Source organism: Rhinopithecus bieti, unplaced genomic scaffold (genome assembly GCF_001698545.2).
Source record: "Rhinopithecus bieti isolate Rb0 unplaced genomic scaffold, ASM169854v2 scaffold_7398, whole genome shotgun sequence".
Taxonomy (NCBI): Eukaryota; Metazoa; Chordata; class Mammalia; order Primates; family Cercopithecidae; genus Rhinopithecus; species Rhinopithecus bieti.
The window spans coordinates 2,225,580-2,248,799 of NW_016805783.1; the positions used below are offsets into that span (position 1 = coordinate 2,225,580).

At 42.5% G+C, this 23,220-nt stretch overlaps 2 protein-coding genes across 6 annotated transcripts in view; both read right to left on the reverse strand.

Annotated features, from left to right (window-relative positions):
- Nucleotides 1-12,603, reverse strand: part of PHF11 (PHD finger protein 11) — a 34,974-nt gene extending 22,371 nt beyond the window's left edge. The window contains exons 1-2 of one of the 2 annotated variants that reach the window (XM_017873773.1): nucleotides 12,119-12,603; nucleotides 1,588-1,709 (exon numbers count right to left, since the gene is read on the reverse strand). In XM_017873773.1, the coding sequence (XP_017729262.1) occupies nucleotides 1,588-1,709; nucleotides 12,119-12,212 (216 nt within the window). In that variant the 5' untranslated portion in view covers nucleotides 12,213-12,603. The remainder of the gene's footprint in view (nucleotides 1-1,587; nucleotides 1,710-12,118) is intronic. The other variant, XR_001885936.1, reaches the window with a different exon arrangement.
- Nucleotides 12,604-16,038: 3,435 nt separating this feature from the next.
- SETDB2 (SET domain bifurcated histone lysine methyltransferase 2) overlaps nucleotides 16,039-23,220 on the reverse strand; it is a 51,672-nt gene continuing 44,490 nt past the window's right edge. For all 4 annotated transcript variants that reach the window (XM_017873765.1, XM_017873766.1, XM_017873767.1 and 1 more), the window contains 4 exons: nucleotides 22,787-22,880; nucleotides 19,881-20,221; nucleotides 17,600-17,688; nucleotides 16,039-16,469 (listed from right to left, as the gene is read on the reverse strand). In XM_017873765.1, the coding sequence (XP_017729254.1) occupies nucleotides 16,352-16,469; nucleotides 17,600-17,688; nucleotides 19,881-20,221; nucleotides 22,787-22,880 (642 nt within the window). In that variant the 3' untranslated portion in view covers nucleotides 16,039-16,351. The remainder of the gene's footprint in view (nucleotides 16,470-17,599; nucleotides 17,689-19,880; nucleotides 20,222-22,786; nucleotides 22,881-23,220) is intronic.

Here is a 23,220-nt window from a genome sequence, read left to right on the forward strand (position 1 = left end):
TATATATTATAATATGTGAATGTGTCTTTTTCCCATCCATTAACAGGGTCTGTCTCTCTGATTATTTATATTAATTATTTATAATATATTATAATATATGAATGTGTCTATTTTTTTCCCAAATTCATCTATAAAGGCAATGCAATTCCAATCAAAATTCCAAGAGGAATTTTGGTCAAACATGAAAAGCTGATCCACAAATTCAAAGTGCCAAAATAACAGCCAAGGCTAGTAGTTAAAGCCACAGTGCAGTCATCCCGCAGTGTCTGCAGGGGATTGGTTCCAGGAACCCCCGAGGCTACCAGAATCGTGAATGCTCAATTTCCCTTATCTAAAAGGCATAGTATTTTCGTATAATCTACACATATCTTCATTTATACAGATGGTCCCCAACTTACAATGGTTGAACTTAACAGTTTTTTCTAACTTTACAATAGTGCATGCATTCAGTAGAAATAGTACTTCGAGTACCCATAAACCATTCTGTTTTTCACTTTCAATCAGTATTCAATAAATTTTTTGAGATATTCAACACTTTGTTATAAAACAGGCATTGTGTTAGATGATTTGCCCAACTGTGGGCTAACGTAAGTGTCCTGAACATGTTTAAGGTGAGCTAGACTAAGCTATGATGTTTGGTAAGTTAGGTGTATTAAATGGTACAATCTCTTTGAAGAACAATTTGGCATACTTAGTGAAGTACAAAACACCCCATTCCTGTGCCTAACAGTTCTGCTCTTAGCCATATAGCCTACACGAGGGAAATTCTCACATGAAAAGGAGACCTAGACAAGAATGTTCATGACAACTTGTTAGTCATAGAAAACAATACTGGAAAAACTGAATGCCCATTCACAGAACAGTTAATGGTGAGATAGTCATGAAATCGAACATCGTATTTAAAATGAAAGACTTAGAGTTATGTTTACCAACATGGATAAATCTCAGAAATCTGTAGACTTTGATATAAATTATATCTGGGTAGAAGATCTATCAGTGCCTGCTATATTTTAAATATTTCATTAAAATATCTATAAAGACGCTTCTTCAGCACAATTCTTTCTCTTTGTGTATTTAACCACTTACAAATAAAATTACCAGTAATCAGAGGTGATAAGTTCTGAAACAGTTCAAAGTCAGAAAAATATGCTCCCCAGGCCGGGCATGGTGGCTCACGCCTGTAATCCCAACACTTTGGGAGGCCGAGGCGGATCACGAGTTCAGGAGATCGAGACCATCCTGGCTAACATGGTGAAACCCCGTCTCTACTAAAAATATAAAAAAATTAGCCGAGCATGGTGGTGAGCGCCTGTAGTCCCAGCTACTCAGGATGCTGAGGCAGGAGAATGGCGTGAACCCGGGTGGCGGAGCTTGCAGTGAGTCGAGATTGTGCCACTGCACTCCAGCCTGGGCAACAGAGCGAGACTCCATCTCAAGGAAAAAAAAAAAAAAATGCTCCCCAATCTTCACCTAAAAGCCCAAACCATGGCCAACTTGTTATTCTCTGTATCCAAAGTGTTGTTTATTCTTGTGTGTCCTACACTAAAAGTACTCATGTACTTTGAAGTATGTTTTCAAGTAACTTACCAAACAATTCTCATGAGCAGCTATATTCTCTGATTGTGCAAAATACAGCACATTATACTCGACATCTTTGGGGCAGAGTGCACAAGTCCTTTTTTCCATCTTTTCTGCAACCTGAAAGACACCTATAAGTAACATCCCTGGTGAGAAATGGAAAAGTGGAATTTCTTGGTCTCACTAACTCCTCTTCCAGTCTTAAAGTAGAAGGTAGGGCACTTGTTTTATGAGAGATTTTAATTCCCANTTCTGCAACCTGAAAGACACCTATAAGTAACATCCCTGGTGAGAAATGGAAAAGTGGAATTTCTTGGTCTCACTAACTCCTCTTCCAGTCTTAAAGTAGAAGGTAGGGCACTTGTTTTTATGAGAGATTTTTAATTCCCAGAGAGATAAAAAATTGGGGACCCAAGTGGAAAAGCTATTTATTTTTTATTTTTTAATGTGCTAACAAAAGAAAATAACTAATGAGTTCATTTCTAAATGCCTAATAATGAGGATAACTTCTTCTTTTTAAAATGTAGAGACAAGAGGCTTGTTCAGTTGCCCAGGCTGGAATGCAGTGGCTCACTGCAGCCTTGAACTCCCGACCTCAAGTGGTCCTCTCAGGTAGCTGGGACTATAGGTGCATGCCACCACAGCCAGCTAATTTTTTTTTTTTTTTTTTTTTTTTTTTGAGATGGAGTCTTGCTCTGTCGCCCAGGCTGGAGTGCAGTGGCCGGATCTCAGCTCACTGCAAGCTCCGCCTCCCGGGTTTACGCCATTCTCCTGCCTCAGCCTCCTGAGTAGCTGGGACTACAAGCGCCCGCCACCTCGCCCGGCTAGTTTTTTATATTTTTTTAGTAGAGACGGGGTTTCACCGGGTTAGCCAGGATGGTCTCGATCTCCTGACCTTGTGATCCGCCCGTCTCGGCCTCCCAAAGTGCTGGGATTACAGGCTTGAGCCACCGCGCCCGGCCTTGAACTGGTTATTTGTATTTGGCCACAAGAATTCGTTTAAGATTTTTTTGCCCATTGCAATGCTCATCCTCTTACTTCCTTTGATTTTCTGTAGTAGAAAACAGCTTTTATTTTTAATTTTCAAATTTTAGTTTTGAAACAATGATTTATTTTACCATTTAATGGGGAAAGTTTTCAATTTAGATGAGGTTAACTGCCTAAGTGATCCCTAAGTCTCTTTTGTTATCCAAATCTCTTCTCTGTCTCTTTAAGTTAGGTCTTTCATTTTACAAAGTCAGAAGGCTGCATTTGGAGCTAGCGTTTATTTCACATTTTGATCAGTTTCTTCTTTAATTTCTGTTTCTTGGATTTGGGTCCCATCTAGCGGGGACACAAATTAGTAGTCCCCAGCTTCCCACTAAGCAAGAAAAAAGGGTGAGATAGAGTGAAAACTGCTCAGATGGAATGAGCTAGCTGTTTTTTTCATTCATGTCTAACAACCAAAAATTTGAGAGCATCTTTTTTTTTTTTTTTTGACAGAGTCTCGCTCTGTCACTCAGGTTGGAGTGCAGTGGCGCAATGATGGTTCACTGCAACCTCTACCTCCGGGGCTCACAGTGATCCTCCCACCTCACCCTCCCACTTCAGTAGCTGGGACCACAGATACAGACCACCATGTCTGGCCAATTTTTGTATTGTTTTTAGAGATGGGGGTCCCATTATGTTGACCAGGCTGGTCTCAAACTCCTAGGCTCAAGATCAGCCTGACTTGGCCTCCCAAAGTGCTGAGATTACAGGTGTCAGCCACTGCACCCAGCCTGAGAGCATTTCTTGTGTTTGAGTCACTATGTTGTGCACTCTAGACTTATGTTGTCCAACAGAAACATAAAACAAGACACAAATGTGAGCCACAGATATCACTGAAAACTTTCTATGAGCCTCATTTAAAAAATCAAAAAAGAGGCTGGGCATGGTGGCTCACACCTGTAATCCCAGCACTTTGGAAGGCTGAGGCGGGTGGATCACCAGAGTTCAGGAGTTCAAGACCAGCCTGGCCAACATGGTGAAATCCCGTCACTACTAAAAATACAAAAAAATTAGCCAGGTATGGTGGCACACACCTGTAATTCCAGCTACTCGGGAGGCTGAGGCAGGAGAATTGCTTGCACCCAGGAGGCAGAGGCTGCAGTGAGCTGAAATTGTGCCACTGCGCTCCAGCCTGGGCGACAGAGTGAGGCTCTGTCTCAAAAATGAAACAAACAAACAAACAAAAACAAAAAAGCAACAGGTGAAGGTAATTTTAATAATGTGTTTATGCAACCAAATATGTCAGAGAACTTACATCCATTCAACGTTTAGTCAATATAAAAGTTATTAATTCATTCTTTTGTACAGAGTCTTTGAAATCCAGTGTGTATTCTGTGCTTATAGCATGTCTCAATAGGACCAGCCACATTGTAAGTGCTCAACAGCTATCTGTGGTGGGAGGCTCCTCTAGTGAACAGTAGAGCAGAGGACATAAAGAAATGTTGTGAGACAGAACTGGTGTCTGCAAGAAGCTAAACAAGGAGACTAAATAGCAATTAGGACAATAAAATGGCAGAATTAAGTGTCACAAAGTAGTGCAACTGCCAAGTGAGTGGGAAATCCAATACATGCTTAAGGAGGTAGCAGAGGAAGTGCTCCTCGCGGGAAGGAGTATTGTCAAGGGCAGGGGCCTGGAGCTGGTACAACCTGGAGAGGAGGGGAAGATGGGGTGGGGTATGGGGTAGGAGGAACACTGTAGAGGGAAGCAGCCATGTGGGAAAAGGCCCAGATACCTGAGCTGAGACAGTAGGCAGCCAGGCTGAGAAGGAGAGGCTGCACAGGAAGCTGGGAAAGGATTTGAGAAACATGTGGTTAAAAGCTGCCAAGGAGGATGTCTGAGCAGGGGAAGCACATGATGACAAAGTTGTTTAAGAAGGTCAATCTTGGCTGGGCACAGTGGCTCATGCCTGTAATTCCAGCACTTTGGGAGGCCAAGGCGGGCAGATCACAAAGTCAGGAGATTGAGACCATCCTGGCTAACATGGTGAAACCCCGTCTGTACTAAAAAATTAGCTGGTCGTGTTGGTGTGCGCCTGTAGTCCCAGCTCTCAGGAGGCTGAGGCAGGAGAATCACTTGAGGCTGAGGTTGCAGTGAGCCAAGATTGAGCCATTGCACTCTGGCCTGGGCAACAAGAGTGAAACTCTGTCTCAAAACAAACAAACAAATAAACATATTATCAAGGTACAGTTAGGAGAGAAGGTTAGATGATGAGACTGCGCCACTGCACTCCAGCCTGGGCGACAAGAGCAAAACTCCGTCTCAGAAAAAAAAAGGTTGATCTTGATAAACAGAAATACTGTGCTCCAGGAAAGGAAGGCTGGATACAGTAATGATGTCAATTCCACCCCCAAATAAGTTTTAAATTTAATGTAATTTCAATGAAAATCCAAAGAAGGTCATTTAAAAAACTTGAAAAGGTGATTATTTGGAAGAATAAATGGGCACAGACAGAAAAGAAAACTTTTAGAAAAAAAAAAAAAGAGAGGGTCTCTGCCTACTCAACCAAAAAAACATGTTATCAGCTGGGTGCAGTGGCTCATGCTTATAATCCCAGCACTTTGGGAGGCCAAGGTGGGTGGATCACCTGAGGTCAGGAGTTCGAGACCAGCCTGACCAACATGGTGAAAACTCCGTCTTTACTACATTAAAAAAAAAAAAAAAAAATTAGCTAGGTGTGGTGGTGCATGCCTGTTATCCCAGCTACTCGGGAGGCTGAGGCAGGATAATCCCTTAGACCTGGGAGGGAGAGGTTGCAGTGAGCCAAGATTGCGCCATTACACTCCGACTTGGGCAACAAGAGTGAAACTCCGTCTCAAAACAAACAAACAAATAAATGTATTATCAAGGTACAGTTAGGACAGAAGGTTAGATGATGAAGTCAAAGGAAAGAACACGAAGTGCAGAGAGAAGTGGATCATAATCTGGACTTACGAATGTAACATGCAGTAACATGGCAATTCCGTTTCTTCTCTAAGGCACTCATGTCCTTAGCCCATTTTTCTGTTGAGTTACTATTTTCTTGTTGGTTTATAACAGTCAGGATATTAACCCTTTGTTAGTCATATATGTGGTCTTTTAACTTTGTTTATAATGTTCTTTGATATACAGAATGTTTAAGTGTTTTACTTGATGAAATTACAACAATCATTTATTTTATGATTTCTGCTCTTGGGTGAGATGGACATAGAAAACACCTCTGTTTTCTTCTAGAATTTTAATTTATTTTAATTAATTTATTATTTATTTATTTTGAGACAGGGTCTTGCCTTGTCACCAAAGCTTGGAGTGCAGTGGCATGATCATGGCTCTCTGCAGCCTCAACCTCCCCAGCTCAAGTGATCCTCTCACCTGAGCCTCCAAAGTAGCTGGGATTACAGGTGCATGCCACCACATCCAGCTAATTTTTAAATTTTTTTGTAGAGAAGGGGTCTTGTCATGTTGTCCAGGATGGTTTTGAACTCCTAGGCTCAAGTGATCCTCCTGCCTCAGCCTCCCAAAGTGCTGGGATTACAGGCATGAGGCACCATGCCCTGCCTTAATTTATCTTTAGAATTAAAATATTGGCCGTGTGCAGTGGCTCATGCCTGTAATCCCAGCACTCTGGGAGGCCGAGGCAAGTGTATCACCTGAGGTCAGGAGTTCGAGACCAGCCTGACCAACATGGTGAAACCCTCTCTCTAGTAAAATTACAAAAATTAGCCAGGCATAGTGGCAGGCACCTGTAATCCCAGCTACTCAGGAGGCTGAGGCAGGAGAATCGCTTGAACCTGGGAGGAGGAGGTTGCAGTGAGCCAAGATCGCACCACTGCACTCCAGCCTAGGCAACAAGAGCGAAACTCCTTCTCAAAACAAAACAAAACAAAATGAAACAAAAAGAATTAAACTATTAATTAACATGGAATAAACTGCTTTGTAATGAATGAGATGGGAATCTAACTTATATTCATAATGGTTAGCCACTAATTTAAAATCTCCTTTTCATATACTTGGATCTGTTCCTCCTATGCTTCTGTTTTATTCCGTTGAACAATGCTACACTTAAAATTTTCAATGTTTTAGAATATATTTTAATATTTGACAACACAAAGTCCCCTGCCCTAGGATAAAACTGGGGGAAGAACATCCCAATATTCTAATCACCTCAGACCCAAAATCTACTTTGATAGAATACTGTGTTCTTATTTAAAAACACACTCAAAACAGACATTAAAACTTGTAAAGTACAGGCTTAAAAAAGGCCGGTGGGGCCAGGTGTGGTGGCTCACATCTGTAATCCCAGCACTTTGAGAGGCCGAGGCAGGTGGATCATCTGAGGTTGGAAGCTCGAGACCAGCTTGACCCACATGGAGAAACCCTGTCTCTACTAAAAATACAAAATTAGCGAGGCATGGTGGTGCATGCCTGTAATCCCAGCTACCCGGGAGGCTGAGGCAGGAGAATCGCTTGAACCTGGGAGATGGAGGTTGCAGTGAGTTGAGATCGCACCATTGCACTCCAGCCTGGACAACAAGAGCAAAACTCCATCTCAAAAGAAAACAAAAAGCAGGTCAGGCGCGGTGGCTCAAGCCTGTAATCCCAGCACTTTGGGAGGCCGAGACGGGCGGATCACGAGGTCAGGAGATCGAGACCATCCTGGCTAACACGGTGAAACCCCGTCTCTACTAAAAAAGACAAAAAAAAAACTAGCCAGGCGAGGTGGCGGGCGCCTGTAGTCCCAGCTACCCGGGAGGCTGAGGCAGGAGAATGGCGTAAACCCGGGAGGCGGAGCTTGCAGTGAGCTGAGATCCGGCCACTGCACTCCAGCCCGGGCGACAGAGCGAGACTCCGTCTCACAAAAAAAAAAAAAAGAAAACAAAAAACAAAACAAAACAAAACAAAACAAAAGTTGGTGACTCCCCAAATAAAAAGCGATACTATCTGACGGGATATGCAGCTGCCTCTTGTTGCATAAGGGCTGAACATTTTTGCACAACATTGCTTGTTTCTGTGCATTGGGCAGAGCTGTCAAGTCACTGATACGTAAGCTGCACTCCCAAGTACTTGGGTTCCAAGAGTCTCGGCATCTGGGAATACAGAGGTGGTCTGTAATGTCTGCCAACTGGGAATACAGAGAAGAACAAGACAGATATGATGACAACATTGCTGTGCTAGACCCAGAGTTTGTCTCCTGTGCAGATGGATAAAAACGCGGGGTGGGACCCACAGGTTCTCCCTAGTGGCTTTTTCCTGCTAAATCCCCCCACATCACAGCATCCTAATAGATTTCAGCTCTTCTAATTCTTTTAATCTTCTAGACTGGAGGAAGCATGTAATTCTCTGCAGTTAGGGGAGCCACGCTGAGGACTTTTACACAGACAGGCATCTCTCACTATCTGAACTCTTGCTATGTGTTATCCGAAACTCATGGACCACATACATTTGGACAGTTTGGTATCCCTCACCATCTGAATCAGGAATTGTACAGATTCAGAGAGGGAGAGATACCTAATGGTGTGTCATGAAGGCTGAAGTATTTTAGGGAAGAGCCCATTGGTTTTCATCTGTAGCTGGCACCAAGAATAGTGATGGCCAGCAGGGCTCCCCAGGCTCCTTTCTAGGGGGTTTAGCAACCCTGAGGACTCAGAGCCTGACCTGACAAGATTGCAGAATTTTAGAATTCTCACAAATGAAACTGAGAGCCAAGAAAGTTTATACAGAATGAAACCACAGAAAGATCACAAGTGTGCACTATGAGAACTATGACTAATTCAAACAACACAGTGATTCTTAGTCTCTCTGGCAATCTGCAGGCCCACTTCAATGTGGAAATGGATAGCCAAGACTCTAGCCTCTACTCTTAAAGCCCTCCAGCCAAGGGCAATTCACCCAGGGCACAGAATCTGGGGTAACCAGGAAGGGTGGCCAAGGAACACATTCTGCCGCTAAAGAAATGGGTGAAACAGATGGAATGGGATTCACTAATCCTATCATTGCATTTAGAATTCTCTTCCAGTATAGATTTGTTCTGGGCTGGTAACTAATTTATGGTGCTGGTGTGGAGATTTCCTCCTTTTTTCTCCTTTTATCGTTAGTATTTATTGCAGTTTACTATTTTAGTTCTTCCACTGTTTGCTGGATGTGTAGAAGCCAATTTTATCACTGGTCCAGTGATTGCCTACCTGAACTGGATACAGACCAAAACAGTAGACATTACCTAGAGGCTTGGCAAGGAACTTGGTAATGGCCTTGGAGAATGAATGGCTCCATCGTATTATCTCAGGATGAAGTGGCTAGATATGACTTTGGCAGAAGTTGTGTGTGACTGAATTTGGTTTCGGTGTACCTAGAATTCATTACTGGGAACAGAATGCATCACTGGGAACATCTTTAGAATGTATAAATAGGAATAAGAATGTGTGTGTTATAGAGGAGGGACCATGGGGAGCCAAAGGGTAGGATGTTCAACGGACTCCTTTAGGGTATCTGTTCAGCTCACAAGGACCCCCAGCAGGCATGTTTGTACTTCATTCCTGTAGACATAGCTGATAGTCCCAGAGGTCCTGCCCATCTCTCAGATATATGGAATTCAGGATAGAAGATTTCAGTTCAGATTGGGCTGGTTTCTTAAAGAAGAAGATGTAAAAACTGAGAGGCTGCCAGGGCAGCCATCTTCTATACCATTACCAGGAAAACTGGACCAGAGAAAGACAGAAGAACAAAGCAGATACACTGAGAGATGCAGAAATAAGAGATAAAGGAGAGTGTTGGTTTATAATGGCTTCTCAGGTCCTAGTCCTCAGCCCTTTCTGTAAGATTCTAAAGCATCCGTGCTCTGGGGGTCTGTGAGTTTGGTCATCCTGCTTACTACTAATAAGCATCCCTTATGCTTAAATTACATCAAATTGTTTTTGTAGTACTTGCAGCCAGTACGTGCTTATTAATACTGGAAGGACCATGACCTGATCTGTGTGTGCACATTCACATGTGTATATGTGTGTTTGTGTGCCCATGTGTGTTTAAGAGAAAGACAATGCTGGCAGCGGTGTGGAAGGTGGACTGCCTTACCCTCAGGGTCTTTCACCTAGTCCATTCCAGTGATCTCTTGTCTTTGTCTCTATTTTCCCTGTCATGACCCCACTCCATTCTTTACATTACTGTCAGAATGATCTACTGGAAATGTACTATGTTACTGTCAGAATGATCTACCTGAAATGTACGAGGTTACTGTCAGAATGATCTACCGGAAATGTACGAGGTTACTGTCAGAATGATCTACCTGAAATGTACTATATTACTGTCAGAATGATCTACCTGAAATGGACATCTACCCGCATTTCCCCATCACCTACAGAAGTCAAGCTCCACAGTGTTATATATAACTACATTCATTCCTTCAACAAATATTTAATGAGAACTTACTATTATTTAATATTTAATGAGTACTTACTATGTCCTACTACTACTATTAGGCCAACCAGTCTAGACACTAGGGATAGAAGAGAGTAAGATGAATTTACATGCCAGTGGTGTGGTAAAGACAGGCATTAAACAAGTTTTGTTTTGTTTTCCAGGTAGTGAGTGATAAGTGCTATAGAGAAAAATAGAGCAGGAGAACGAGGTAGAGAGTGACAGGAGCAGGGGCAAGGGGTGCTCTTTTAGACAGGATGGGCAGGCAAGGTTGAGGGAAGATGTGTATGAGCAGACATCTGAATATGATCGGGAACTGAAAATGGGATGATGTGGCGATGAGTTTTCCTTGCAGAAAATAGCAAATGGAAAGATCCTGAGGTAGGGACAGCTTTGGTGGCTTAGAGGACCTACAAGATGGCAGGATAGCAGAGTCATTAAGATGGGCAGGAGTCAAATCAGATAAGGACACGGGGTAAACTGTAGGCCGGGCTCACAGGTTGTTGCGAGAGTCATAGGAGACTATTGGTGGGTTTTGAGTAGGAGAATCACATTTGCTTTTGTTTTCAAAAGCATTTTGGCTGCTATGCAGGCCTGCCTGTATTAAAGGCTAGAATAGAAGCCAGGAAAGCAATAGTCAAGGCAGAAGATCATGATGGCGTAGGCTTGGGTGGCAGTAATGGAAGTAGTGAGAAGCAGTCAGGTTTCAGATACAGTCAGGCTGAATATAGAACTGGCTGGCCTGATACATTAGAAGGGGTGTGGGGAGGAAAGAGAGGCCCTGAGGAGCCACTGAGGTTTTTGGGAGGAGCAACTGGATGAATGGAATGGGCTGGTGGTTGAGCAGGTTTGGAGTACCTGAGTAGAGTGGGGGAAACAAGAATTCTCTTTGGGACATACTCAGTTTGAGATCATTTCAGACTTGGAAGAAGTTGGTTATACCAGTCTGGAGTTTGCGGAAGAGGTCAGGATGGAATCGCATCTCTTGTGACTCATCTTACAGTCCATATGTACACCAGCGAATGAAATATCCAACTGATTGACTTATGGTTGACACGTATGATGTTTACGTATGACGTTTTGTGGTTTGGTGCCTTTATTTGTGTCATCTTCTCTGCTGGGAACACCCCTTCAACTTTTCCACCTTTGGCTGAGGCTTGCCCTTTAAGGTAAGCCCAGGAAACATGGAGAAACCCTGTCTCTACTAAAAATACAAAATTAGCCGGGCGTGGTGGCACATGCCTGTAATCCCAGCTACTCGGGAGGCTGAGGCAGGAGTCCCACATACTCGGGAGACTGAGGAAGGAGAATCGGTTGAACCCGGGAGGCAGAGGTTGCAGTGGGCCGAGATCGCGCCATTGCACTCCAGCCTGGGCAACAAGAGCGAAACTCCATCTCAAAAAAACAAAAGCAAACAAACAAAAAAAGGTAAGCCCGAGCATCCTCTCCTCAAAAAGCTTTCCCTGAACACCAGGAGTCAGGAGTCTCTCATCTGTACCTCTGTGGTTCTGACCTCCTCATTAAAGTTGCCTAGCAGAGTCTCTTAGGGCAGGGCCTGCCTAACTCATCTTCGTATGCTCAGGACCTTGCCCTGAGCCTGGCACACCGTTAGGAGCACTAAACATACGCAAGGGCAGGAACCCGTCAGAAGACCCACCCACTCAAGTAGAGGGCCGGAAGGACTGGGGAGGAGGAGACGGGTTCCAGTCACGTCCTCCGTGAACGTGAGACCCCGCTCTTCCCTGAGGGCCGGCCCCTGCCTCCCCGCAGCAGGGCGCCCCTCCACTGTCCTGGTTTACCTGTGAGTGGAGGGGCGCTAGGAGAGTTGACATCGGTTGTGGTGTCACCCGCGGGAGAGGTAAACCGAAGCATGCCCGCCACTCGCGCGAAACCATGGGCAGTCAGAGCCACCCGTGGAACTGGCCCGGGCCGCGCCCTGTCCTCTGGCGCCCCCCGACACGCACGCGAGTGCCGAGCCAAGTTCGTCCAGCGCGGCCCCGGCGTCTGGGGCCCCGGCCCGGAGTAGGGGCAGGTCGGGGCCCCCAAGAGGCCACGACCGGAGGCAGGCCCCTTGCTCCGGCCCGTCGCCGCCCAGCCGCGCCCGCCCGCCCCTGCGGTACACACCGGTGGGAAGGATGAGCAATTCCTGCGCGGGTTGGGCTTCCGGGCTGCCGGCGCCGTCCACCCTCTTGGGTCGGAACGGCGACGCCTGGGCCATGGCTCTGCTGCAGCTGCGGGTGGCGTCCGGATAGCGAGATCCCGGAAGTGCCCTGGCTGCACTAGGTTTCGTTTTCTCAAATCTGGGCTGTCGCTTTCAGTCACTAGCCAGCCCGGAGAAAGCTGGATGTGCAGATAGGGGTTCTCACGCACACTGCTCCGGATTCAAGTCTAGTCTAAATTTGAATAGCTTAAAAAATCCACACGCCGGGCATGGTGGCTCACGCCTGTAATCCCAGCACTTTGGGAGACCGAGGAGGGCGGATCAAGAGGTCAGGAGTTCAAGACCAGCCTAACCAACATGGTAAAACCCCATCTGTACTAAAAATACAAAAATTAGCCTGGCATGGTGGCGCGTGCCAGTAATCCCAGCTACTCCAGAGACTGAGGCAGGAGAATCGCTTGAACCGGGAGGAGGAGGTTGCAGTGAGCCGAGATCAAGCCACTGCACTCCAGTCTGGGCTACAGAGCGAGACTCCCGTCTCAAAAACAACAAAAAACCCCCAAATGCCAGGCTTTCCTACTCCACCCAAGACTCAGCAGGAGAAACAATCACTCTCCTGATGATTCCTCCTAAAAACTTTATCATACTGGCCGGGAGAGCGCGGTGGCTCACGCCTGCAGTTCCAGGACTTTGGGAGGCGGAGGTGGGCAAATCACGAGGTCAGGAGTTCGAGACTGGCCTGGCCAAAATCCCATCTCTACTAAAAATACAAAAATTAGCCGGGCTTGGTGGCGGGCACCTGTAATCCCAGCTTCTCCGGGGAGGCTGAGGCAGGAGAATCGCTTGAACCCGGGAGATCACGGGTAAGCCGAGATCATGCCACTGCACTCCAGCCTGGGGGACAGAGCAAGGCTCCGTCTCAAAAAAAAAAAAAAAAAAAAAAAAAATTATCATACTGAATTTGGCCTAAAAAAGCATATCTTAAAAGGACGCAGAATTAACTGATCCTAAATCCAGTTGATAGTAGCAAGCCTTTAGCACCCATAGGGTACAGAGCACCATATAAGATGAGGTTTTCAGTGAATCTAACAAACAGGTAGAGAATATAAATGCATATACTTATAGTTTAAAAATAGTTGTTCTGGAAAAAAAACATAAAATAGTTGGTGGTTTGCTGAGGAATTAATCAAAGGAAAACTGGAGGTCTTCCACTTTCAGCAGGTTGTAAAGAAGACTGCCAACTAGGGATAGCAGAAGAGAGAAACATTAAAAAGGACAATTTGTATAGTCTTGACAACTATGAAAAATGAAATGAATTGCAGAAGAGTGTGGGGTCTGCAAAACAGGGAAGTGAGCAGACCCTAGCAGCCAATTATTATTATTATTATTTTTTGCCCTCCACGCAGGAGGATGGAAGAGTATTTCTTGTAGGCCAAAATGAAAGGCCCTAAAGAGACTGACATTAGGGTGTTCCCCAGCAAAATAGCTCAGGTAGGTCACAGAAAAACAAAGAGCCCTTTACCACACACTCAGTTTACAGTAAGCTTTTTGGTGTTCCACACTTAAATATGAGTAGACTACCAAGACCATTAATTCTGAGGAAAGCCTGTAATGTGAACGAGACCAAAACAAACATATAGGGGCAACGAAGAAACAAACTCTGGAGGACACAGATTATGCAGAAAGAATATAGAGATGCATGTATGTGTATGTATACGTGTGTGCATATACATACATAAACATACAAACATCTTCAAGGAGATAAAATACTGCAACTATAAGCCAAAATAGGATGCTATTAAAAAAATATTCAGAGAAGGGGAGCTCTTAGAAATTAAAAATATGAGACAATATGAGTCTAGAAAAATAAAATGCAACAGATGAACTGGAAGATTAAATTGAGAAATGGTCCTAGGAAAAGGTCCTAGCAAGAAGACACAGCTGAAAGTTAAGAGAAAAGGTAGGAAAATTAGAGATCAAACTCTGGAGGTCCAACATCTGGAAAATAGGAATTCCAGAAAGAGAGAAGAGATGGGAAATCATTAGTTTCAGACTGAATGATCCCACCAGGCACCTAGTACAAAGGATGAAAATGGACTCTTAACAGGGACAGAACATTGAGACGAAGATAAACCTATAAGCTTCAAGAGAGATAAAAACAGATTATGCAAAAGAGAAGGAACAGAATGGCATTCGATTTCCAGTAGTCACCCTGGAAGCCAGAAGACAGTACATTTTCAGACTCCACAGCAGCAGCACTGAAAGCTAGCAGATGTCTTCAAAACTAGGCCTGGAGACCACTAAAGAATTCTATACCTTGCCAACCAAAACAGCAATCAAGTGTAAGGGTAAAATAAAGACATTGTCAAACACACAGAGATTCAAAACATTTACTTCTCATTTTTCCTTTTCAAAAGCTATTAGAAGAGCTTTACCAATATGTGGAAGAGTAAACCAAGGAAAAGGAAAATAATGGGATCTAACTGGAAACAGATCTGACATAAAAGACAAAGAGAATCTCTGGGGTACTGATGGAAGATGATAGCTATGACCAGTCCAGACTAAAGCACATTAAGATTTTAGGAGAAATTTCTCCAAGATAAAACTGACAGAGTATCTCATATTCCTGAAGGTCAAATGGACTCCACAGGCAGAGCTTAAAGAAATACGGACTGATCCATAATATTCCCTTTTGCACAAAAATAGTTCCCGTACTGATCAGGTTTTTTTGTTTCCCCCACCCACTTCATTTTAGTGCATTGCCTGAAATTCTTGCATCTTTATGGTGAATAAATGGATTTCTCAACTTTCCTCTTCTGTAGGTTGGGGGGCTAATGTTTTGCTCCTTTCCCTAGCTGTCTGGTTTCCCAGTCTGCTTGGGCTTCCCAGTCCCCTTTTCCAATAGATAGATGATTAGGGCCAAGTAACCTATGGTAAAGTACTTATTCTTTCCCTTTTTTCTGTTAAAAAAAAAAAAAAAAATTGCAAATCATGCCCAGGAGATACCAAGGGGCTGTTTCAGATTTCACAGTTCAGAATTGTTTTCATGTGTGTGTGTGTGAGTGCTGTGTTGGTTTTTGGAGACAGGGTCTTGCTCTATCGCCCAGTCTGGAAGTACTATGGTGAAATCACATCTCATTGCAGCCTTGACCTTCCGAGCTCAAATGATCCTCCCACCTCACTCCTGAGTAGCTGAGACTACAGGCACATGCTATCATGTCAGGCTAACTTTTGCATTTTTTTGTAGAGACAGGGTTTTGCCATGTTGTCCAAGCTGGTCTCAAACCCCTAGGCTCAAGTAATACGCCTGCCTCGGCCTCTCAAAGTATTGGGATTACAGGTGTGAGCCACCATGCCTGGCCTTCTTGTGCTTTTTAAGTGAAATTTTTGCCCAGCCCAATTACTTCTGGCCTAAATAAGCCAAGTTTGACTACTTTCTAGGTTTCCTTTTCAATAACTGTATCTCTAACTCTACCTAGAACAAAAATATTCAAGTTCTTCCAGGTTTCTATTCCCTCTTCTCCTATCTTTTTGTATTGAAAGAGTAGAGAAAATCTGTGGAAAAGAAGATTCATTTCAAAGAGTTTGCCAGAATCTTACTTACAGAAGAGGTTCTCCCTCTCTTCACTCACAAGGTTGATGGGACAGTGTTTTATGGATCCAGATATTGCTTCTCCAACAAGTGTTAAAATACTTGGGAGTACCATGCATAAAATTAGTTCCTCAGGTGCTGTTGCCCACCTTGTAGCTCATAATGGTAAATGATTTGCCAGGAATTAAAAATCAATTTTGTAGGTAAAAATGTGAAATTTAGCCCTCCGGGGGGGGGCATGAACTAAAAGGTAACAGTCACAAAAGCAATAGAAACAGCTGAGTTCTGTTATGACATTTGTTTCTCTTAATATATAATTTGTAAATAAATTATAAGTTGTACAGTGGTATTTCATATAAAATATACACTTCTCTCCTACTCATGTAAAGTAGCACAGCAGTGAACGAGATACCCTATGTGTATGAAAATGTCCTAATTGTGTTCTTGGAATTTCTAAGTCACACAAATAAAATCTGAAATAAAATATGAACCCCATGACAAAGGAAAACAGAGGGGAATTACCTTGATGGACCTAGACCTTCTTTTGCATGGCTTTAATTTCAGCCTAATAAGCTAATTTCACAAACAGGCATTAGCTACATATTTATAATATTTTTTTTCTACATTTATTAACCCCACATTGGCAGAAGATTTCCTTCTCAGGCACAGTCCCAGCTTCATAACCATAATCCCATGTTAGCTCTGTTCTTGCTTTCACATACCTAGAAAGCAGAAATTTGAAAAGAATCATAAAATACCCTAAATAACTACCAATGAACCAAATTATATCAATTTTCATATTAACATTAACCATCCTCAAAAATATGATCTATTCTCTCACCTGACACCCACCAATTAGGAATGACCTTTTATTAAGAATAACCATTTGAGTTTTATTTCAAATCTACTACAATGTTAAGCAGGAATCTATCAATATGAGGAAGGAAGTATATTTTGCCAACAGTGGGACCCAGTCATGTGTTGAGGCCTGCAGTGTGGAAGTAGCTGTGGAATGGCTCTGAATTAAAGATTATGTAGCACTCTGCATCATTTATCCCGAGTGGAACTGGGTGATACCTGATATCTTCAGTCCTTTCAGGCATTCATTCTAAGTGGGAATAAGAGTTGAAATTTCAGGTGTTCAAAATCTTTTTTTTTTTTTTTTTTTTCAGACGGAATCTCGCTCTGTTGCCCAGGCTGGAGTGCAGTGGCCGGATCTCAGCTCACTGCAAGCTCCGCCTCCCGGGTTTACGCCATTCTCTTGCCTCAGCCTCCCGAGTAGCTGGGACTACAGGCACCCGCCACCTCGCCCAGCTAGGTTTTTGTATTTTTTAGTAGAGATGGGGTTTCACCGGGTTAGCCAGGATGGTCTCGATCTCCTGACCTTGTGATCTGCCCGTCTCGGCCTCCCAAAGTGCTGGGATTACAGGCTTGAGCCACCGTGACCGGCCTCAAAATCTTATTGAATAGGAACAGTTTAGGATAATTTAATATTCTACAGTACCAGATATTTGGGGCTATAGTATATATCTTCTTTAAAATATTTTTCTATTGTAATTATCAGTTTTTGAGACGGTGCAAACTCTACCTCTTGAACCCAAGTGATCCTCCCACCCCAGCTTCCCAAGTAGCTGGCCACCACACCTGGCGAACTTTTTGTATTTTTTTTAGTAAAGACAGGATCTCGGCATGTGGCCCAGGCTGGTTTCAAACTCCTGAGCTCAAACTATCTCCCAGCCTTGGCCTCACAAAGTGCTGGGATTACAGGTATGAGCCACGGCACTCAGTCCTCTATTGTTATTTTTAAAGTCACAATTTCCTCAGAATTAAGTAAGCAAAATCAATTTCAAACCTGTTGGTGAAGAATGCCACCAGTGGAAAATTCCTGTTGTGTGTTTCTACAAAAACATTCTGTACCAAGAGATTTGGGCAACAACTATGCTGTTAAATAAAAATAAACACAAAGGTTAGAAATAGCATAAAGTCTGATGCCTTGTGCTTTTGCATTAGAATACCATTCTGTTTTTAATATATCACACAGATTTTGTTCTTTTTTTGTTCATGTATAAAATATCACAGCTGCTGTTAATAGTGGGAACCCATTCAGAAAAGCCCTGTTCTGACACTTTTATATGTTGCTGTTAGAAATGCAAAAATGGGACAAATCCCTATAAAATATATCAAAATTTATCATTATTATAAATGCATTTGTCTTTTGATTCTGCAATCTCATATCTAGAATTGTATTCCACAGATTCATCTGCATATGTTTCCATGTGTAAAATTATTCATTGAGCATTGTTTTTAATGCTAAAGGTTTGGAAATAACCCAAATATTTGCCTAAAGTGGATTGGTTGAATAAACTTTGGTACACAATAGAATTCTATGTGGCTATAAACAAAAGTGTACAAATAAAAAGAATGAGAAGCTCTGGGTATTAATATGGAAAGATTGCCACAATATACTTTTTTTTTTTTTTTTTGAGACGGAGTCTCACTCTGTCACCCAGGCTGGAGTGCAGCGGCATGATCTTGGCTCACTGCAACCTCCACCTCCTGGGTTCAAGTGATTCTCATGCCTCAGCCTCCCAAGTAGCTGGGATTATAGGCATGTGCCACAACATCTGGCTAATTTTTTTTTTTTTTTGTATTTTTAGCAGTGACAGGGTTTCACTATGTTGGCCAGGCTGGTCTTGAACTTCTGACTTCAAGTGATCCACCTGCCTCAGCTTCCCAAAGTGCTGGGATTACAGGCATGAGCCACCACACCTGGCCCAATATGCTGTTAATCTGAAAAACAAAGTATAGAACAGTGAATATAATATGCTATATGTTTTATGGTTAAAAAAAAAAAAAAAGGGAGTGGGGGGCGGGAGAAATAAGGCCAGGTGCGGTGGCTCACACCTGTAATCTCAGCACTTTGGGAGGCCAAGGCGGGCAGATCACTTGGGGTCAGGAGTTTGAGACCAGCCTGGCCAACATGGTGAAACTGTATCTCTACTAAAAATACAAAAGTTAGCCAGGCATAGTGGTGCACACCTGTAATCTCAGCTACTCAGGAGGCTGATGGGGAGAATCGCTTGAACCCAGGAGGCAGAGATTGCAGTGAGCCGAGATCGTACCACCGCACTCCAGCCTGGCGAAAGAGCGAGACTCAGTTTCAAAAAAAAAAAAAAAAAGAATAAAATGACCTAAAGAGAGAAGGTGGAGTGGGGCATGGGAACGGGAGCACAGTATTTCTCAAGGTATGGCTTTTTTTTTTTTTAACAAAAGTTTTCACAAAGTAAGTTTAACATGAAGATGTACAGAACCTAATGTTTACTTCACTGTAACAAACAAGCCTTTTGAAGAGGAGATATTGTAAGCAACGAGTTTCGCTGCTGAAGACAGCCATTATGTACCTTCGTTTCAAGGCTTCTAAAAAGATGATACCATTTCCTCATATTAGCACTATTCCAGTATTGCTCTGTTGCCCACTAGCTGCCAGCTCTGCACATTTATCATGGGATTCATTAATGCCTGTAATCTCAGCTACTCAGGAGGCTAAGGCATGAAAATCGCTTGAACCACAGAAGTGGAGGTTGCAGTGAGCCAAGATTGTGCCACTGGTGACAAAGTTAGACTCCATCTCAAAACAAACAAACCAACCCCCAAAAACAGTATATTGTGGCAGTCTTTCCATATTAATACACCATTAAATCCCTGCAGTATTCTTTGGACATATCTGCCAACATTTAATTTCACTGATGACTTCCTATCCATACATTTTTTTCAACTCAGGTAAATGAGCTTATTTAAATCTGATATATTTAAATACTTTTCTTATACACCATTTCTTACAGTTTTTAAAAAGCAAATGTTTACTATGTGCTGGCACTGTTCTAAGCACTTTATTTTAATTCATTAGATTCTCATAACATCCTGAGACAGTTATCATTTGTCCCCATATTACAGAGGTAGAAAATGATGTATCAGAGGTCAAGTAAAACATCCAACAGTATACAAGTGGAGGACTGGAATTCTAACCAGATGGTCTGACTTTAGAGTCTGTTTATCTTATTTTCCTCATAATTATGTTAAGTAGCATAGAAAAACAGTTGTTCAGAAATAGGAATCTCAGCCCTTATACTCACATTAAGGAAGCGGCCGACATTTCCTTCTTTTGTGGCATCCAATAAAAACACATTCCCTTTGTTGAACTTTGTTAGAGAATCAGATGAAGTATTCTTGGTTTCACTTAGCAACTCTTCATCACAAAAGACCTGCTGTTTTTGACATGCTGTAGATCGTCCCTCTTGGGGTTTCTGTATTTGAACCTCAATTGCCTTTTTAATATTCTGATTATCCAATGTGGTCGCCTGGTTACATCTGCTCCTTGGTGGAGTTTCTTCTCTACATTTAGTTATATCTATCACATCTGATTCAGTCAGCAGATTATCTTCAAAATCATCAACATGGTTTGAACTTGAGTCCTCTAATAGATATTTTGGAAGGAAACATCAGGAAATATACTTGCTGAGCAATAGTGTTGAAATTAACACTAATTAGACGCTAGGTGCTTTAATTATCAATCCTTACCATGTGTTAGGCAGGTAGTATTAATTATATAAAGGAAACCTTGAGTCTCTGAGGGATTAAGGAATTCATCTGACCCACAATAATGAGAACTGGGGTAACAAACCCAGAAATGTTTGAATCCCAAAGTCTGCCTTCTCTATACTACGTAAAAATGCCTTTTTATGAATCTACATCTTGCTTCTTCATTACGATATTTAATCTCTACTGTTAATAAACTGACTTTCTTCTCTTTAATTCTGGAATCTGCACTTAAGTATATTCTAAATAAATATAATGGAGTGGGTGTTTTGGAGGCACTGTAGGCCTTTACGCTGCCAATAAAAGGCCTAACCCTGACAGAGTCACCTTCCACAAGTCCCAGCAGTGACAACTGTATTGCTGGGGGTTTTGCACATATTAGTGTTTGGTGTTTTACTAGATGACCATTCAATAATTACACTTTTGTAAACAATAATCCTTTAAAAGCAGATGCACTGCTTAATCATTTTTCTTATCCAATAAGGAAAATGGTTTTTTGAAAGTATTCAAAAGTATGAATATGGCTGGGCTTCGTGGCTCACGCCTGTAATCCCAGCACTTTGGGAGGCCAAGGCAGGAGGATGCTTGAGGCCAAGAATTCAAGGCCAGCCTGGGCAACAAAGTGAGACCCCATCTCTACAAAAAAATTAAAAAAAAAAAAAGAAATTAGACAACAAGGGGGTGTGTGACTGTAGTTCTGGTTGCTCAGGAGACTGAGGTGGGAGGACTGTTTGAGTCCAGGAACTGGAAGGTACAGAGAGCTATGATCCCACCACTGCACTCCAGCTTGGGTGACAGAACGAGTCGCTGTCTCTCTTAAAAAAAAAATAAAGGTATGAATGCATGTCAGATGGAGTAAGTATAAATTACTTATTTTAAAAGAGCCACAAAGCTACTTGGACCACCTAATTCAATGGCACAAAGATATTATACCTGTTTAAAATTAAGGCTCTTAATTTAATCATCACTGTTGTTGTTGGCTGCTGTTCCTATGTGTACTCATATTTTAATCATGGGTTACATGTAAGCCATAATGCAACTCTGGATTTTTTTATACAAAAAGTACATAGCTTTTGACTTTTGGAGTACCCATTATATATATTGTAGTATTCAATGAAAAGGGCAAAAGAACCAAAAGCAACGGTATGCATTGTGGTTCACATGCATGATAAAATAAATATAATACACAAAATCCCCTTTCTCGATAAACCTTTTCTATCAAGGAACTGCCATGTCTACTCCAATCTCCATCCTTTAATATTAGGTGGAGAGCTGGGGTTGCAGGGGAGAAGAGGCAGCAGTGGCTCACCAATTCTTCACAAATGGACATGTCTCAGCAACGTCGCCTTGTGAAGGACACAGTGAAATGCAAAAGTACCAAAAATAAGGTTTGTTCAGTTGTAATATTAACTACGGCAAGGACTAGTAACTCTGAAACACAAGGACTCAGGGTGGCAATATTTTAGCCTTTTGCCAGAGTCATGCTGAGTATGCTCTGTGGCAGTATTGGCTAGGCAACTGCAGGAGAGTGATATGTGTTTATTTTTAAAGCCATCTACAAAGAGTTTGAAAGTGGCTGCTTTGCACAATGGTTCCAAAGCCATGGACAACACCTGTACACCACAGAGAGTCAGAGTTGTCCAGCTCACCCCTCTTGCCATGCATCAAGTCACTACTGGCAATTAGACCAGAGGCCAGAAAAGTTCTTCTGTAGAAGGCAAAATAGCAAATATTTTAGGCTTTGCTGGCCATGTGGTCTCTATTGTGATTATTCAACTCTTGTTGTAATGTTGAAGCAGACAATATGTAATGCAAACTGGCTGTATTCCAATAAAACTTACATTTTATTTTTTTTTGGGACAGGGTCTTGCTCTGTTGCCCAGGCTGCAGTGCAGTGGCACAATCATAGTTCACTGTAACCTCAAACTACTGACCTCAACAATCCTCCCACCTCAGCCCCCTGAGTAGCTAAGACCACAGGTGTGCACCACCACACCTGGCTATTTTTTTTGTTGTTGTTGAGACAAGATCTTGCTACACTGCCCAGACTCATGGCCTCAAGCAGCCCTCCTCCTGCCTTGGCCTCCCAAAGTGCTGAGATTACAGGCGTGAGCTACTGCACCTGGTCAAAACTTTATTTCTGGACACTAAAATTCTAATTTCATATAATTTTCAAGTATCAAAATATTATCACCTTCTGATTTTTTTCAACTATTTAAAAATGTAAAAATCATTCTTAGCTCACATGCCATACTGAACAGGTAGAGGGCCAGATTTGGCCCACAAACAATAGTTTGCTGATGTCTTATGTAGACAAGTTGTAACCTTTCTGACAAATGCAGCATGTTTATTATGGAATCTAGGAAAATGAGCTACAGGTATTGAGCAAGAGACAGAGAAACAGGCAAAAGAGGTAGGCATTCACAGAAGAAACAAAGCCTACTTTGTGCTCCCTTGGTTTTAGAGTTCAGATGCTCTCGGGGTGGTTTAAATCCATCATTATCTTCTGGAGTGACAGACTCCGAGGAAACAAATTCCTTAAAAAAACAAGGAAGATGTCTTTACTTTCCAGGTCAGGCAAAAGTATTTAGCAGTTAGGCCTCTTTCATCAAGTGTCAATCATCAAGTGTCAATAGGCCATATGTACTAGATTCGTTTTGAAAGCCTCAAAGCTGATATCATAAGGAGTCTTTAGACTAATGGAGCCAAAATGTGTCATCCCCTTTGACTGTGTACTACTTCTAGGTGCTTTATTAAGCCACAGTTATAAAGACTGTCAAGAAATTCTTTGGGAATTAAAATCTTAATGCATCTGTCTGTATCCCTCAATTCTATTCATCCTCAGTACTGAGAAAGTGTTATTACTAGATTACAAAT